The 19,125-nt window shown below is 47.4% G+C and overlaps 1 protein-coding gene across 3 annotated transcripts in view; it reads right to left on the reverse strand.

Moving 5' to 3' along the window:
• Positions 1–10,370: 10,370 nt before the first annotated feature.
• LOC142579448 (sodium- and chloride-dependent glycine transporter 1-like) overlaps positions 10,371–19,125 on the reverse strand; it is a 118,398-nt gene continuing 109,643 nt past the window's right edge. For all 3 annotated transcript variants that reach the window (XM_075689618.1, XM_075689616.1, XM_075689615.1), the window contains exons 14-15: positions 17,857–18,024; positions 10,371–15,816 (exon numbers count right to left, since the gene is read on the reverse strand). In XM_075689618.1, the coding sequence (XP_075545733.1) occupies positions 15,571–15,816; positions 17,857–18,024 (414 nt within the window). In that variant the 3' untranslated portion in view covers positions 10,371–15,570. The remainder of the gene's footprint in view (positions 15,817–17,856; positions 18,025–19,125) is intronic.

The raw sequence follows: 19,125 nt of genomic DNA on the forward strand, positions 1-19,125 counted from the left end.
GTTATAAGGAAATGATTAATAAACAAAGACATGCCAGTCGTAATCAAACCGGCGATCTGCAGATACTGAGAATGCCATCCAACTAACTGCATTAGTATAACTGTAAAAAAAATAGTGCGCGCAGTTTTGAATGTCCTTTCAAGGTGGTATCTCCGCAATAGAGATCTCGCAAAGATATCGCCCACTGCTGCATAATTCATTTAGTCTTACAGCTAGACGGTGTCTAGTGTAATGCAGTTGATAACCCAGATATGAGAAGCTCGACGCTGTTTCAAGTGCGCCTGCGCGCATGTGGCAGACGCCTGTAAAGCTGGCCTCTATGCTAAAGGGTCAGAGGAAAAGTCAGCTAGCTTCTGATTTTTTTCATTCTTCTTGTCTTTTTGTTGTTGTTTTTTTCTTTGTGTTTCGTTTGCAGGTTGGAGATAATCATTACATATGTACGATCGTGAAGGGGAACGTCATTGTAAAAACAGCACGCGTCATTATGATGAGATGATCGGTAGACAAACACAGGAAAGCCATAACTGAACCGGTGCAGCTATAGCTGCCAAATCCCAGAAGCTAGGTCCCAGCAGCTAGGCGCAATCCAGCTGCCGGAACTTGCAGCTATAGCTGCACTATCAGCACTGGAAGACATGGCAAACGCTCTTCTGGAGGTGCGTGCACATTTGTGGCTTGATCGTTTGAAGTTGGCTTCTGCACAATAAGAAGAGTCGAATGGAGAAGTACGCTTGTGTAGTTCATACGTGTAGTTCATACGTGCAGTGTTAGAGTTACATCGGGCACCTTCACGCGCCAAATTGATCGAATGCCTCGTGGCACGGCATGCAGTGCACGTACCGCGTGATAACGCTTACGAACGCTGATGATGGTTGCCAATTCCAGTGGCGCCCTAGCCCTGCGATGAGCGATCGTTGTCGAATATGTAACATATGGAGACATGTATTGTAGAGCGAACGTGAGCCAGAAGGCAACCGAAAGCGTCAGAGCGAATGTTGGCCACATCCAAAGCGATCCGACGCTTGTCGCAGGTGCACTAAATACAACCGGGGGTGATCGGAAAGCCATCGACGGCATTGGAAGGGACGACAACGAAGTGAAGTTTCGAGAGGCTGTTAGCACTCTACGTTCTACTGTATGGAAGTCCGAAAAAAAATCTCAGTGGCTTCATTTGCATTAATCGGGAGTGGACATGGAAGACCACAGTAAAGAGACTGCCGAAGTCACCTATACTTGCCTTGTATTATCTGGCACCGCTAAAACGATCAAATTCTTGGAATTTCAGAGTTGTGACGTCAGATTGGTGGATCATTGTTACGACTGCGAAGCATGCAGCCCCAAGGTGTGCGGTGTAGAACGGGCGAAAGCGAACAGCGTGGCAGCTCGGCTTTAAGGCGTCTTTATAATTGCTGCGATCTGCTAGCCTCCTGATAACTTCACATAGTAGAGCGACCGCCCCGGAAAGACGTTGATACCGAGTTCGATGCCGGGATCCGGACGTACTTTTCTTTAACTGGGACGCTTTATTTCTGAGTAATCCGTACAAGTTCCCCTCGTAGCTTCGCGATAGTCTTAGGTGAATGACCATTTTCCTCTTTCGAAATTCGTCCGTCGTGCGGATTATCGCATACCTATAGTTTTTCACATTCGTTCCACTTAGACGCACAGAAAGTACACAAAGTATACAAAAGACAAGCGAAAGAGACATTCTCCACGGCGGCTCAATCGCTGATGCGTACTAATGCTGAACACGAGGCCTTACGGGCTCGATATCGAACCGCATTATGATGGGAACAAAATGAAAACCTCAGGTGGCCAAAACGAGCCCGAAGGCTTCCGTAGTAAGCAGTGAGCTTGTTGAAGTCGAACTCGTTCAGGCTGTGACGCTGACAGTACCCTATATACACTTCGCTCATACGAGAAACAGTATGTTTCCTTATAAGGCAGTAGCATAATAATGCTCTCTCTGATACTAAATATTCTTGCTTACTTTGCGGGTTATGTTACTTACACGGCACTTACGACTTCTCTGAAGGACTATTTACCTGTGCGTTCCTTCGTCGTGTGCAGCGCCATCGAGAGCAGTGTAAACACAGCTGTTAGCATTCATTAAAGTACGCTTCTTCGCAGCAATGAAAATCATGAGGAGAAGCTCTTCTTGATTTTGTTTCTCTGATTACAGTTCTTATGTTGAAAATATTTATATCTGTATAGTCAGGAACGTTGCTGCATTAACGGCAAGCGTCAGTACAAACAAACAAACAAACAAACAAACAAACACGCAAGCAAACACAAATAAATAAATAAATAAAAATAGGATTGCAGAAACCATCAGATATGATTGCCAATGTTAGCGCGATAACTTGTGTAGCCATGAGCGGTCGCGCACACTGCACGCAACTAGAATGGGTCCTCATTGAAAGGTTCGGTAAAGTATTTGCGTGCAGTCGTCATCAAACAGCTTTGTGAAGCACGTTGACGAGAGGCGTCACGTCTCCGTCGTAGCCATCGATCCTCTTCCGTAGCAGTCACGGCGGCATGATGTCGTGTGCGGGCTCTTATATGTTGGATAGTCGGTGCCCTCATAATGTGTTTTGTTTGGCGTTGTTTCGTCTTGTATATACGCCTAAGAAAACACAGACCTTACACGGCCCAAAATAAGGTATAGACGCAATACAAGCGATAACTCGCAACTTGTATACTGCCTTGTGTCTGCCTTCTTTTGTGTCGTCTAAGGCTTGCGCTTGTTGCAGTGATGTTGTTAAGAGGACTTCTACGACCGTTTTTGTGTGGCGATAAAGGCCGACGGCAGCATGCGGTGTATGGCGTGTTCCGTACATCAAGTGGCAATCAAGCAAGGTCCAGCAACACAGTCGGCATCAGAGCTTCGAATTTGCCTCGAAACGTAATTATCAGAAGTTATAGAACAAAAGTTACATTGCGTATACCTCACTCCAATAGATAATAGCTTGTATTCGTGTTTAACTTAGCCAGTAAATCCCAGTGCTTGTTTCTCACGCCACGTTTATCGTAAACAACACGCTCGTCAAACAATGAGCCGACTGTACCTTGACGAGACGTCGATAAGCTGGGTGCGACAACACAGTTAAGTTGGGCTTAATTGTGGATGATCGCATCTCTTGGCGTCCTGCCGTTACATTTGTACGACGCAAATCGCAATCCCTCCTTAAGCATGTGGCCGCCTTGACTGCTAGAGGTGCGGGCTGCGACCACCAACAGTTCTGCGGATGTACTAATCATCTATAGTCTCAGGCATGATGTATGCTTTACCAGTCCTGAACGCGCCACCTAGTTGATGGCCCAACTGGAACGATATCATCGCGTTGCCCTTCGACTAATGCTTGGATTAGCTTTCCTTTCGTTCTTCGTTTCTCTCTCTCTCTCTCTTGGATTAGCTCGTGAGGCGCAATCTGTCACATTACTCACTGAAGTAACTTACTCAAACAACATCCAGATCATGCGTCGCAAATGGAATGTTACCGCCCCGTGTTCGCGATCGAGGCTTGCCTCGTCGCACTAGAGTCAAGCTAAGGGCTGGGTGTGTGAGCGTGTGCGAACTTTTATACCGACAAGGACGTACGTGTGGCCAGTCCACCGCGTGAATGTTGCGGTTGATGCGAGACACTTCAGCACCTGATAATGGAGTGTCCCGCTTTCAGAGCGCAGCCGAACGTCGCTAGTGATGTATTATCATCGCCTTGGCCTGCGGTTTACGACACTCGACGAGTGTTTGCACCCCAATGGTTATGCGTCTCCACGCGATCAGGCTCATTGCGCTCTCCTTATTTTTCTGGAAGTAACTAAATTAGGTTCACGTTCGTAGCTAATTTCTGTTTTCGAATGGGAAGACCTCAGACACTATTTCTCCTATTTTAACATTCTTTAGTAGCGTGACCTGCAGTGGGGGCCGGCGCTACTGTGTGCGACCTGCACTGTGTGTGCTCTGTTTTATTCTTTGACGTTTGTCGTCTTACGCTTTCTTTCCTCTTTCCACCCCCTCTCATTCCTATCTTCCATTTCTATGTTTCTGCCTCCTCAATTCTGAAGAGTAGGCAGGCGTTGTGCCCCTTCCGGTGCCAGCCTGCTCCTCGCTTTCCATTGTCTTTCAAAGTGTATACAATATTTTCAAAACAAATAATTATACTAAACGGCTCCACTTCGAAGGTCAGCTAGGAGGGGCCCAAATATTTTGCGACTATAGCGTCTGGGCCGTTTGTCTAAAATCAACTTTAGTTTGGCCCGCATATACCAAACACCTGAGCGTACGTGTATCCGCGTGACCAGCGTCCCGTCAGCATCTCATCAGCGTTGGTTTCGGCGTACACGGGCCTGCCGGGGATTCCACCTGCTGTATAAACTAGGGAGCCTGATCCCATCATCACCAGGCAACCTGGGGGGATGACGTCCAGGCCTCTGCTCCCGATGCCCTTCATGGCGCACTGTTTAACGCCCAACATGCCTGAAGACGCAACGTCCATCGACGAAATCATAGGAAGCATTGAAGAAATCATCTATGATAAAAGCGCACTGCCTCTCGTGATTTTAAAGGAAAAGCGCAGGTCTCTGTATAAAGCCCGTATATAGCGAAGCACATAAACATGATTTCATCCGATACAGTGAAACGTTTACAAATTTTCGTTTAGAATTCGAACAGTGCTAAAACAGATCCCTTCGGCTTACGAAAGGTGGAGGAACTCCCTTGTACAGCTTCGCTGTCCTTTATGCATGAGTTGTCCGTTTCCCATACATCTGCAAATTTTCATTTTCCTTCTCTCTTGTTTAACTTGCAGGTATGAACCAACTTATTATAATAGCTTAGTAACACGTTATACTAAGTCGTTTCCTTTCTTCGACATGATGAAAGCGCCGGGGTTCGCATATGTGCCATTTGAACAACCTCGTACCCGCCGTGGTTGCTCAGTGGCTATGGTGTTGGGCTGCTGAGCACGAGGTCGCGGGATCGAATCCCGGCCACGGCGGCCGCATATCGATGGGGGTGGAATGCGAAAACACCCGTGTGCCTAGATTTAGGTGCACGTTAACGAACCCCAGGTGGTCAAAATTTCCGGCGTCGTCCGCTACGGCGTGCCTCATGATCAGAAAGTGGTTTTGGCACGTAAAACCCCATAATTTACCAACGTGCACGGTGTTGCACACATACTAGCCATGTTTATGTTTGGTTTGTTCTGCGGCAGGCAACTTAGGTGCTCTGCATTTTGTGTGGGCGCGAGCGTGCGTGCGCGCTTCCGTAGGCAACTGCGCGGCAAATTGGTGCAAAGGCCGCTGCCGGATACGGCGTCGATGACGTCACCGACTGCTGGGGAAATTCCAGTGCAGCCGTGCGGCACATGCGCCACAGCTGGCGTGACGTCAACGTCTTATATATAGAGGAGCGGCGCAATGGCGGTGATTCTTTAGTGGTGACGTCATCAGCGTGCGCCAACCAATCTTGGCGCCGAGCGCGCGGAGTCTTTCGAACTCCTCGCCATTCGCATCTTTATTCTCCTACTGCGCCAAGTTCTAAATTACTTACTGTAGTGTTAGTGAAGCGCGAAAAAACAGGGACACACGGAGGGTACAACACAAGCGCTAACTGCAACAAATACCGTTGTAAAGCTTTTAGCTGTTAACGATTCTGTATTAGTAATGAATTCTCAAGGCATCATCAACTTCATCGAAGCTTTCAGCGGCACAGGCATTTCTGCCTGTCCCGATGATACTAAGGGCTTGAATAATTAACTTCCATGAGACTCACTGTTGACTAGCGTCCTAGAATGCGTCGAAACGTTAGGCCATATGGATTAACTTCAAATATTCCTCTGAGGTTCCTGCAAGAGCTTTTTACAGTGACGCTGCAAAAAGCCTCTAGCCCCCATATGCATCCCCCGCATGCGTCCCCACAGGGGTTACCCTGGGCGACTTGCGTCCGCATCGAGGACCGGAATGCGCGCGCAGCCGACCATTCGGAGGAGAAGGCCACGAGTGTGGCGATGGCGCCTGTACACGTGGCCTGCGCTTCTGGGGTTACCATGTCGCGCGCGTCGGAAGTGCCGGCGCTGCTGGAATGAGATGGGTAGGGGAGACGAGGAAAGACTGTGGCGATGGCGCTGCAGCAGTAGAAGCGGGTAGGGGGGCAGGGGAAAGAGTGCGGCGCCGGCGACTGTGCACGTGGCCTGCGCTCGGAAGTGACGGCGCGGCTACAGCAGCGGTTGCGGCAGATACACGGAAAGTGCGGTGACCGCGGCGGCGCTTGTGTCGGCGAAGTGTGGTGCCGTATGTCACCAAGACTATCTCAACATGATTATATGGCAATTGGCCGCTAAGACCCCTCTATTATTACGCCGAGTTTCATTTACTTTTCATAATTAGGTAGTTCACAGGGAAGTTGTGAAAAGTTGTGGAATTTCCGTCCGCTGTCAATACATGGGCTTCTACGGGCGGGAGACGGACAGCCCCATGTTCGCCTGCTAGGATAGAAGTCTAGTCCTTTCAAGTTTCATTAAGCTAATTAACTAAGTAATATCAATCGCAAATTACAATTAAACGTGTTTTGTTTCGTGCACTCCTTCGGATTGCGCCCTGGTCAATCGTGTTTTGTTTCCTACACTCGCTTGACTTTGCTGCCCAACCACGTTCACACCATGGATAGGGGCGAATTCTGGAGAACGACGACAGCTAGCTTCACTGGCATTGTACCTTCATATAGTGGATTGTGGCCATTAATTTTTTTTAGAACTTTCAGCATTTCACCTCAAGTCGGCGTACGTCCAATGCGAGGGAGTATGCACGGGAACCTGTATCGCTTCCATCCTTGGTGACTTAATCTAGCAAAACTTGACAGAGACCTTTCTCGGCGCCTTGGAGGCAGTAAAGTGCTAAATGTCTTCGGCTATGTTGGCGATTAGCTGTTTACAACGGCTCCTTGAATTTCGGTATTTCTAATATACTAACGGCGGTCAAACAGAGCTTGTAGACATTGGTGGTAACGCGCGAACTGCCAGCATTGGATGGGTCGCTGATGTTTTTACGTATCGTGTTTCATTTTGTGACCGATCGCACCTGTTGGCGCTATGAACTTCGAGGAAACGAGAAACTGCTACCATACAAGCCGCCACACTCGAAACTCGTAAAAACAAGTGTTGTTAGGTTGTGCTTTGACAATGCCTTGAAGAAATTCTGCTGCCACTACATTAATGACAGTTCGTCCACTCAGTCTGATCGCCTCTTGGATGCAGGTTACCCTATATGCACATCCTACTTTCCGTAGCCGAATGTGTGCTAAAACAATCGCGTTCGCATGCGCATGCTAATGCTGTGAATACTCCTCTGAGGACAAATTAGCGTTGTGTCACACTCGCGCTACATTTGGCACGGCTTGAAAAAGGTAGCAGAACGCGCAAACATTAGACTAGTGTTTTCCGCCCCTTGCAAGTTGTCTAGCCTCGGCAAAATCAGCAACCCACGTGGTGACAAGAGGCGAGAATGCAACGAATGGCACAAAATTAGATATGTGGCCTGTACAAAGAGCTTAGTATATCAAATCCCCCTCTCCTGTGGCAAATAATACGCAGGGAAGATAGGTCGCTGCCTAAACAAGAAAAGCTCAAAAAACGTAAAAACAACGGGCGTGTGTGTGTGTGTGTGTGTGTGTGTGTGTGTGTGTGTGTGTGTGTGTGTGTGTGTGTGTGTGTGTGTGTGTGTGTGTGTGTGATTCGTAAAGAACATTCATTTTCTCACAAAAAATATCACAAATTATATCACCATATTACAAACATGAGCCCCTCTGTAATGTGTAAAGTTGGGCGCGTTGGTGATTAATCATCATACTGTGGTGGTGAAGCAGCGCACTGACGAGGACAACGCGACGACAGACAGCGAGTGCCATGTATTCTTCTGTGTCTTCGCCTTGTCCTTGTCAGTGCGCTGCTTCACCACCACGGTATGATGATGAGCCCCTCTAATCTGGAAAGGGAGCTCAAAGGATTGGGTACGCCTGTCCTGAAACAATCTTTCGTGTGCGCTGCTGCGACACAGCGTGACACCTTTCGCTACCTCTCGTTTGCATGTGCATTTAGAGAAGCGCCGTTTATTATTATTATTATTATTATTATTATTATTATTATTATTATTATTATTATTATTATTATTATTATTATTATTATTATTATTATTATGCGATGGTGGTACCTGTGCAAGCCTCGAAAGCTGCCTACGCTTACGTGAATGCGCGCGCAGCTCCCTCAGCTATTAACTCGCAATAATATCGGCTTCTCCGCAGTGAACACTTTTGTGCGGAGAAGCTTACTCTTGAGATCCATTTCCTTCAAGTGCGATGACCTGTGCAGTGGAAGTACGCTCTTATCGCGGCGACTTCTTTCTCGTGAAAAAGTTACAACGGCCGCTGGATTGCTTTAAATAACCGTAAGATACAAGCTTATTTTGACGTTCTGGTTACACTTGGTCGCGTCTAAAGGTAACATCGATCAAAGCATTAAAGCGCAGCCTTCTTTGTAAAGTCGGGCGAGCTTTGGTTCTGCGGTCGGTGGTTGAAGGAAACGCTACGAGTGGTTGGACTTGATTATCGCGGAAGTTGCTTTTCTGCGTTACCGGAGTTACTGCGGAGGTTATCATTGCAGAGACGGTGCGGATCGACTAGCACATGCATGAATGCTAGCAGGTGGATGCGGGGTTGAAGCAGTTATGATAAGCGGTACCGCTGTGCTAGCTCTATAATTATATCTGGCTTATTCTAACTATACCATGTCAGAATAGTTAGGCGCTGGACAACAATAACCGGAACTTTCCGCGCCCTATACCGCAGTGCTCCCTTCTGACGTATTCTATAGTATGCTGCTCGCAGTTTGAATGTCTTTGCCACCTGTTTGACAAATTAGGATCGGATCAATTTCTACCTTTGTCAAATACGCCTTTGTACATGGTTAGACATCGAGGATCGCCAGCGAAGTACGTTACATGCATTCTTACCTCGTGGTATGTCTCCGTACGCACCGTCGGTTGTACTGCTCGGGCAGTTATTCACAAAGGCACGCTAGGGTTGTCGCCGACGAATCGCGACGGCCAACACATTACAAGCCAAGGTGACCAGTAAAAGAGAAACAGCTCATTCGAACGAAAACCTTCGCGAACGTGGCGCCTGTTGCTGGAAGCTGCAAACGCTAGCACTCTTCAGCATGCGGCATCGCGCGACTTAGATTATGTTTAATCAAGCAACAGTTCGATGCCCTCTCGATGGAGGATAGGATAGGAATAAACTTTATTTGTCCAACGGTTATTGATGTTGGTGCCCGGGGCTAGGCTGCCTGGGGTCCATCGCCCGAGGAAAATCTTTCGAGATTCTCGGCAATGGCCCTGGCCCGCTGGACGGCCCACTCCTGTTCTTCAGGTGCCTCGCTGAGGAGGGCGGTTTGCGATCTCTCAGCGAGGCGCCCCGCTTCAGGGGGTTCTGCTGTTGTATTCCCCCTTCCTCCTTGTCATTGTTCCACGTGGCGTTGGCATTCCCAAAGCACATGGGCCATATCGGCCCGTTCGTGCTCGCACCACGGGCAGCCGGGCGACGGGTGCAGCGCAGGCCACAGGCGGCGCAAGTGGTAGGGGGCTTCCTTGCATAAATACTTTTATTGTGGAAAAGCAGACTTTTATTTAAACCATTTTTTAACACGAGCAGTGCACGTGCATGCATGTAGAGAGTTATGCGTGCGTAAAAAAGATGTGTGTGTGTGTGTGTGTGTGTGTGTGTGTGTGTGTGTGTGTGTGTGTGTGTGTGTGTGTGTGTGTGTGTGTGTGTGTGTGTGTGTGTGTGTGTGTGTGTGTGTGTGTGTGTGTGTGTGTGTGTGTGTGTGTGTGTGTGTGTGTGTGGGCATCATACACATATATTACAGAAATAGAAATTGCACGCGCACTCTAGGCGCATTCGCGAAGTCGGGCAGTTTGTTCGTTCGAATGAGTAAGACTTTGAGGTGATCGACTATAATGCCCAGAAACCTAAAGTCGTATTATCACACAACTCAAGTTGCCGAAGTTGTCCCCAAGTAGGTAGTTTTCGTGCGTCGATCAAATACCAAATGATGACTGCATTTCTCAGAGAGATTAAGTTTTTTTTTTTCGGCTCCGATGCCGATGTACGATGTTATTGCGCCGATAATATGTCAGAAATACGTTAAATTAAATTGCTGTGTAACACGGCTTCAGTAATATGCCTCAAGTTTATTCTCTAGAACCCCTTCACCCCCCCCCCCCCCCCCCCGCCACCACCACCAGCTGTTCAGGCGCAGTAGCACGCTCTCACGTGCGAGCACCTCAAACGCAAGGAATACCAAAAGAATAAGACACCGAGTTATCACCAGATGTTTATTATGTAATCATTCATGCAACAAGTTCAATGTCATGAGTGATGAAATGAAGACGCACAAACAAACAAAAATATTATAGCACGTTTTGAAAACCTGAAACAATGTGATGAGTCATTCTATGTTACGTATGTACAAAAAAGAAGACATTTTGAAAACACTTTGTCGAGAAGACAGTTCGGCGTGGACACCACCGCCGGTGTTGCGTACTGCGACTACCAATTTATGGTTGTGAGAAACAATACAAACTGATGGATGCAAAGAAACAAAATTTCTATAGTTTCGCGCGCGTCTGCAGTTGAGAACGCCGCGAGCTTCAGTTATTGCAAAAAAAAAAAAAAAAGATCAAGTATTGCAAGACAGACCACTTGGCAACCAAATCCAGCTCTAAAATTCTCCAGTCCAGGATATCGCCGTTGCGACTTCTCGTTCGCATAACTTTAGAAGCCAAAGCTTGCACAATTGTCGAACTAACCCGCGCGATCTCAATTAACATGCCCCGACACGCTGGGGCTCATTTTCTGGCGTTATCACGACCCGTAGTATAACATAAGCTCCAACCCGAAGGCTTATAGACCTCTAAAAACAAGGGATTTGTCAGTGACACAACATTGTGATCTTCGCGTACACTAAATTGCAAAATGCCGGAACACGGCTATAGAGTGAGCAGCCTTCATCCGAGCCTCTTTCTTGCCTTGTACCACAGGTTCGTTCTGTCAACCGCTACAACGATACGTCGTGAGAATTAGAACATGTATACGGTAGGAACCTTTCTGCAAGGATTCACTGCGATGGCAACGAGGATCGTAAACAAGCGCAGCGGGCTTTCTCGCCAGGGTCGAATGATAGCAACGAGTATGGCGACGAAGCTGCAACTTAGTCAACGGCGGCAGAGGAACGTTGCTACATATTTTCAACAGCGGTAGCGCTGTTTTGCATGACCGCTAAGGTGGTGCGTTCAGTCTATTGGCAAACTGTAGCGCAGGAAAAAAAATACCATCAACAAAAGGAGCGAGACGACAGACGAGCGCTATTACAGTCTCGCTTTTTTTTTTCTGTCTGTCTGTTTATTCTTTACTGCTGCACAATTTGTCAGTGTGTTGAACCAACAAACCCCAACCAGCCGCAATTTCGCTGTTTAATTATTTACCAGCAAACAGTCAAGCAACCAACACAACAATTATGAAAGCCAGCTCACAAGAAAAAAAGAAAGAGAAACAATGCTTTCGAAGGATGTTGGCAGGTTGGCTACAGGAAATTACGAGCCGAGGCGCACGTATATGGGACGTGCGCCCACTAAACTCCAGCTTATGCTTGTTCGTCAGGTTGCGCATTTCGGTCGATGAAATGGAACTGAGAAAATAGTTATAACCTCGACACCGATACGTATAAAAGCTGGGCGCCCGCCTAGGGCTCGCGAATCGAAAGTTACGGCCCCGACACCGAGTGCAAGACAGATCTCGCTGAGCAGGAGCAATGCGCTCGCCGCGCAGGGCAATAAAATGACTAGCAACCACGCTTAACAAACACGCGACAACAAACTCATGACAGACTGTCGTCGCGTTTCAGTTGGCACAAGTCTGCAAGAGTCGGTAGGCTTCCCTGATTCTTGCGCGTCGTGTGTTTCTTGTCTGTAGTCGCAAGAGACGTTCGCGACACACCCTCTCCACCTCCTCCGTCCCCTCCCCGTGAGAAAAGAAAGGAGGAGAAGGGGAGGTTCAGTCATATGTCTCTAAAACCGGTGTAAATAGATAGATGTATGTACAACTTCACAGTGTGGCTTATTCTTCTAAGCTTCTCACAATTGCATTCGTGGTGCCCTTCATGCATTGAGCGACACTCACTCTTGCATACCGGCATTGAAAGAACGAACGTGCTGAAAATCGTTTTAGGCGGTCAACAGACAAATGATAGCTGGCGCTTTTGTCAAGCGAAAGCAAGAACCAATCAAAAGCGCTTCGATCTGTGACATTCTCGATACCCTCCAGTGTTCATCGAGGAATAAGTCTGAACTATAGTCAATGTGACTGAAGAAGCGTGAACAAGCTTTCAAATAACAGACGATTTGAAATTTAGCAAAGGCAGCATTGCGCACTCAATTACAAAGCAACAAATGGCCACTAAGTGTTCAATGAACACCATGCGAAATTGCTGAAATTATACAAAACTAGCACCGCCCTCCTTGTTTGTCTCTGCCAAGTATTTTTTTTTCTTTTACAGTTTCTTCTTTAACAGGTTGTTAATCGCTATTGTAAAGGTCACAACAGTTTCCTTCTGAACTTCGACTCGTGATCGATGTGAATTTTCACAGCCTGCCTGTCGCCACGGCCCGATATCGAACAACACATTCGTTCATCTCAACAGCATTCCGGCAACAAAAAAAGGAGAATGCACGTAGCAAGCAACAGCAACAGGATCAAAATAATGGCTAAAGGAATGACAAAAAAAGAAGAAAGTGAACGTCACGACGTGGCACTTGTAAGTACAAACCAGCAGTTTCATGATAAATCTACAAGTATGACTATATACAAGTTGATCACCGCTCTCTGGGTACTGTTCATGCCATGTATACCGCTTCAGAGGAAGACATAAATACACGCGCTTTTTTTTTTTTTGCGCATACTCTCATAAATTACTCTTCCTCTCTCTCTCTCTCTAATGATGTGAGCAAGCAACATCACAGCTAAAATTCGTCGCCCATCATCCGCGTGTGTAGCCTCGAAGTGCTAAAAATACCGCTGTCGAAGTGTACACAAGCTGGCACGCATTTTACATTTCTCCTCGTTTCTCTGTCACTAACATTGGAAAGGACAAAATGGGATTTGCCACTCTCCTCAAACCCGATGAGAAGGGCACCCTGAAGTCGCTCATTCATGACCTACAAGTATAAACTGTAGAAAACTGCATGTCACGTCTTGAATATGTTTTGCGAGCAGCGTACCAGTCGGAAATGAGCTAACGGGTCTTGATATTCTCAACAAACAGCTAGTGCAATCACCAGGTTGATGACATAAATATGCATTCTGACAGAAATGCTGTCAAAAAAGCACTAGGAAAGTGAAAATCTATTGTCTACCTATTCATATATGCAAATATTCGTAATTGAACACGCGAGTGTACTGAGAGAGCCTAAGGCAGAGATAGCTTTCTTTTTTATCTTATTGTACAATGCTTACGCTGAAATGCTGGTCAGCGTTCTCGCGAGCTTGTTAACTTTTAAGTGGGAAAGTTCGTTTCACGAATTGAGCACAATCTTGAAAAGCAAACAGCATTGAGACATGACGGGCCTCCTGCCCAGCTTTCTTTCTTTCTTCTTATATTTTAGTATGCCATCAATTACGAAAATAAACATTTTTAGCCATTACAATAATCTGCGTGTAATGGCTTTGCGTATTCCACGTGTAAAAAAATGCTAGTAGCATTCCTTACGTGCCAGATTCCTTTTTTCTCTCTCTTATGATGTGCGCCAGCCACCAAAAAGTTGACTGTACATGCAAACAAACCGTACAGGAAAGTGATATGTGTGACTCTATGGATACAGAGGGCTCCTCTATGTCTGTGTGAAAATGACTGTTTTTCATTGCACCAAACCTGCAAACGATACAATAAGCGCAATGTACAATAGCTGAATTTTGTGTGATCGATGAAATCCTGTATCTGTTACAACAGATTCTTTCACTAAACAATTGATATAATACATGGACACACATAGATGCCCAGAGCACCATCTTCACAGGAGTTTACTTCATTTCAGCCCGACACTGAGACTTCTCTGCTACCTTTTGACAAAGGACAATTTGTTTTTCGAGACAAAAACACTTCGCAAGTTCGAATTTTCGCAAGTTAAATCAAAGATTATAGATTATCTTCACTCTCCTTTAGTGTCATGGTGCTTCTCTACCAATGGTCTATGATAGCCCTCACTTGCTATCACATATTTGGTTCCGCAAGTTTCTTTTTACGCATTTCCATAAAGAATAGCCAACAGCATCAGATATCAGGCTGAAACAAAGTAGGCGTCTCAGATCAAGTAAGGACCGGCAGTATATCAACTTCAGAACTATACTCGGCTTAGACGCATGTCGTGTGGCCATGCCAGAGATGTTTATTTTTTTTCCTTTCCATAATAAATACTTGTGACGTCAGGTTGCTACAGCGTCGTGTTGTTGACGCACCTGCACGCTTCTAAGACGTAGGCAACTTGCGAGAAGGAAAATTCAGAAAGCGAAAACGTATTCGCTTTCGAAAGCTTTCCTAAGCTACACATTACCTTGCTGAAAGGTACACAATACTAGCTAACAAGCTGGCAAAATCAGTGCTTATATCCTTAGGGACTCAGATTTGGCTTGTCTGATACACAGGCGGCTCTTAGTCAGCTTCAACTATAAAAGGCTCATAGCAATGTTGCTGCAAAGCGTGTTCGTTTGGGAAACGAAGTTGAAGTTCATGTTTCCTTTCGATCTTTCTAGCACTTATATAGGCCAGGATACTCAATGAGCTGGTGTCCTTTGCCAGGTCGCGGTTAGCCCAGGCCGAGTGCATTCGAGCCGTTACGTCACGATTTGGTGACAGATTGACGTTATAGTACGTTTCTTATCCAGGAGATGTAAACCAGTCGCCTGATAAACGCCAATTAAGTTGCACGTTCTGCAAGCAAGTTTGATCCACAAGGCATGATAAATGGGAGAGCTCGCGAAGTGGCGACAACGTCATGCTTTCGTCGGACGTCAACTTTCTATTGAGAAAAGGCCAACCTTTTCTCGTGGGCTACAAGTGACCACTTCGGTTTGGGTGGGATCAATCCTATGGCAACAGCCCATGCCGTCCAAGATTGAATCTCGGCGGTGGAGCGCGAGATCACTCGGCAAAATTGGAAAGACGGCCGCCGGAGTCCTCTCCCTCTTATCAACAGGCGTTTGGCAGGCGACCTTGGTTTACCTCCATCTAGCCTGCCATAGGTCTCGCGGCCAAAGAACTGAGATGCTGGCTACAGTACAGCTACAGGGTGTGGACAACCTCCGACTGTCTGGGTAGCCGAGGTGCCGGCCCCGAATCTCTCCGTGGAAGACGGTGCTGCTGCGGCACTTGCGGAGGAAGACGTCGTGCCGGCGACGTCGGGGCCGCGTCGCGACGGAAGCGGCCCCTGGCGACTCTCTGCGTGCACAGCGGGGAGACGGCGCCCTCATCGGCCCGACTCGTAGGAGCCCTTTCGGATGTTGAGACTGATGCCGCCGGCTTCCGACTCGGAGTCGCCGTTGTCCGGCTTGTAGTACACCGGGAAGATGTCGTCGTCGTCGCCGTCCTGGTTGTAGCTGGGCAGCGCCAGAGGCACCTGCGAGTCCGTGTGCTTGGGGCTGTGCGTCTCCATGCGGTGCATCTGCAACTTGGGGCCCCAGTCGGCCGTCGGTTGGGAGAGCATCTTGATGCGCTGCGTGGAGGAGTGACACGCGCGTGAGCCGTGCGTAGCAAAATACGGGAGGACGAAAATAGAGCACACACACACACACACACACACACACACGGAGAAGTAGGTTGTGCCGGTTCAGCTTTCTTTCAACAGTCCATCTGGATTCTTTTGGCGACACAAGGTTGGTTATTAGCAGATGCACTGAAGGCAAGATCGCCCTCTATTTTGCGCCGAAGCCTCAGCGCTCGTACGTTAGAGTGACGCATCTATCTTCAGCGCATATTCCCGTATTTCGGAGGTTTTAACAAAGTTCTCGAAACTTTGGGATGTTGAGTCTTTAGTTACTTTAGAACGCAATGTAATCCTTCCTTATCGTTAAGCAATCAACTAAACCCGAGCAGAAACTGTCAAAATTAACCCTTTGTTACATGGTGTCCACTACAATGGACAAATTTCGTCTATTTTTGGAGCAAGCTTAGTGGTTCCAAGAAGCTCTTGTGCATAGTGTCAACTTCAGTGGACAACTTAACTTTTCCATAACCGCCCTAGAAGGCGCCACGAACCAGCATTTTCCTCCAACTCGGTTTCAAATATGGCGTCCTACTGTTCCATACACATACACAGGGAACTGTGTGTGTGTGTGGGGGGGGGGGGATAAGTCTCTTTCGTACCCCCACTTTTACTTATAACTGTCGTGACATTGCAGCTTGGCACATCTAATTGTCTACAAAGGATAGAAGAAGCCTTTGGAGGCAAGAACTGTATTGTGGTTGTGTGGAAGCAACATTTTCTTCGGAACATATTTTCTAAAATGTCCCACTGTATGCTACAGCGGACACCATGCATGATAGGAACAATAGCTGCGCGGGAGCATTTTCGATGCGGCGTAGTCCTCGCCGCGTCCAATATCAAATTGATTGCTTTTGATTATTTCCCTGATATTTTAATGCAAGAACACTTCACTATATTATCAAGCGAGCTAACAGGAAGAAACAATCGGATGAGTTGCCATCAGCTCCTCTGCCGCAGCAAAGCGAAGGCCACCTGTCGAAGCAAGCTGCCGCCAACGTGCATTTTCGACGACAATCATCATACCCGTCAGAAATATTTCACAGAACAAATGTGAAATATTTCGGTTGGCAAGTGCAGAGCGACATCACTGCGCGAAACGCTAGGTATCGGGGGTGTAGCGAGGTGTGTGTGTGTGTGCGGGGGGAGGAGTGCACACCAGGCACGTGGCCGCCTATATCCTCCCTGCCCCTAGCTCCCGAATTTCTGCGTATCGGGACACGTTTCCTAGAGCGACGCGCGATGACACTCGCCTGACCAGCCACCCCATTACTGGTCGAGGGCGTGGCACTGCTCGCAGCAAGACGAATTCTTGGATACACCACTTCAAGGCGTACACTAGCGCATTACCGCCAAAGGTGACTGTCTCTCTCGTGCTCCATAACGCATAGCATACGGGCGCGCCATCCAAACTTTTGTATCCGAGTTTACGTTTGTAAATGTGGTAGCAGGAACTTCGCCTGCTGGAGCAAAGGCAAAACTGCCGGCAGCCACACTCGCCGGAGATGGTGCGCATGTTGGCCACTGTAGTGGACACTTTCCAGCTTGTGAAATAAACGTTTCAAAGCAGGAAAATAATGCTCCTTGCAAGACGTACATTCGCAGAACACTAAATTAATCACGGTTTGCATGTGTACTTTTTTTTATTCGTGCAAAAAAGAATTAATGACGTCACAGAGAGGCGGTGCACCGGCTCTCTGTGACGTCATTGACCTTATCAACCCTTAACTTCAAGGTGGCGCCGCCACCCGTCTTAGGTTCTTGCGTCTTTCCTGGCTTAACAAGCCTTCTCCGGCGGCAAGAGTGAGCTTTTTCCTACTTTAGAAGCGTAATTTACTAACACAAGTTAACTTTCTATTACTCTTCAGTATCCATATGAAGCGTGTTAGATGGTGTTTTCAGCAAAATTATAGCGTTTTATTTTCTAAATATTGTAGTATGGTGACAGGGCATGTTTTCTCACGAAGGGGGTCGGCATGCGCCGGTACTCACCTCTTTTAACGTTCCCCTGGCGTTGTAGATCTTCATAACAGCCACGATCGGTATGGCGCTGATTGAGGCGAACGAGAACAGGAATCCCACACCGGTGGCCCAAGACGGAAACTCGTATTCGCCGTACTTGGTCGCAGGCATGTCGATCATGGAGAACACCAAGATGCCCTGCGAACAGCGGCGGGTCACGTGGTTAACGTGGCGTCCTGAATCATCATCATCATCATCATCATCATCATCATCATCATCCTGGTTACGCCCACTGCAGGGCAAAGGCCTCTCCCATACTTCTCCAACCACCCCGGTCACGCACTAATTGTGGCCATGTTGTGCCTGCAAACTTCTTAATCTCATCCGCCCACCTAACTTTCTGCCGCCCCCTGCTACGCTTTCCTTCCCTAGGAATCCAGTCTGTAACCCTTAATGACCATCGGTTATCTTCCCTCCCCATTACATGTCCTGCCCATACCCCCATTTCTTTTTCTTGATTTCAACTAAGATGTCATGAACTCGCGTTTGTTCCCTCGCCCAATCTACTCTTTTCTTATCCCTTAACGTTACACTCATCATTCTTCTTTCCATAGCTCGTTGCGTCGTCCTCAATTTAAGCAGAACCCTTTTCGTAAGCCTCCAGGCTTCTGCCCCGTACGCGAGTACTGGTAAGACACAGTTGTTATACACCTTTCTCTTGAGGGATAATGGCAACTTGCGGTTCATGATCTGAGAATGCCTGCCAAACGCGTCCTGAATATGCTCGCTCATATGCCACCTAACACACGGGGCGGAGAACGAGGCAGAGATCTTTCAATCGTGTTGAGAAGTCTGAACGGGGACTCTGTGGCGCAGCTGAATACGAATTTGTGAGCACCGCGACTATGGACGCCTTCGGCACCCATATAGAAAGCCGTAGACGTATTGGAATGTTTGAACCTTTGTGCTTGCCTTTGTGTCTAAGCTTCCCACAATTTAGCTGGCAGTTCAGTGCGCGCCCAGTCGTGATACTGCACCGCACTCGAAAGGCGACGCGATAGCGTTAATGTGTACTCTCAACCAAACTCAGCGTAAATGAATAGGAGCGATATAAGGACAACGTGGCTTTACTGATTGTCAGGAAAATATGAAAATATAAGGGTTTTCGACATAAGGAGGCACAATCTCGTTGTGTTTGGCTACCTGAGAGATTAAATGATGAAGTACTATATTGCACACTGAATGGCTATTTGGCCTAAAGAGGAAAATTGGAAGAAAGTTTCAGTTTGTGCATTCAAG

Source organism: Dermacentor variabilis, chromosome 4 (genome assembly GCF_050947875.1).
Source record: "Dermacentor variabilis isolate Ectoservices chromosome 4, ASM5094787v1, whole genome shotgun sequence".
In the NCBI taxonomy this organism is placed as follows: domain Eukaryota; kingdom Metazoa; phylum Arthropoda; class Arachnida; order Ixodida; family Ixodidae; genus Dermacentor; species Dermacentor variabilis.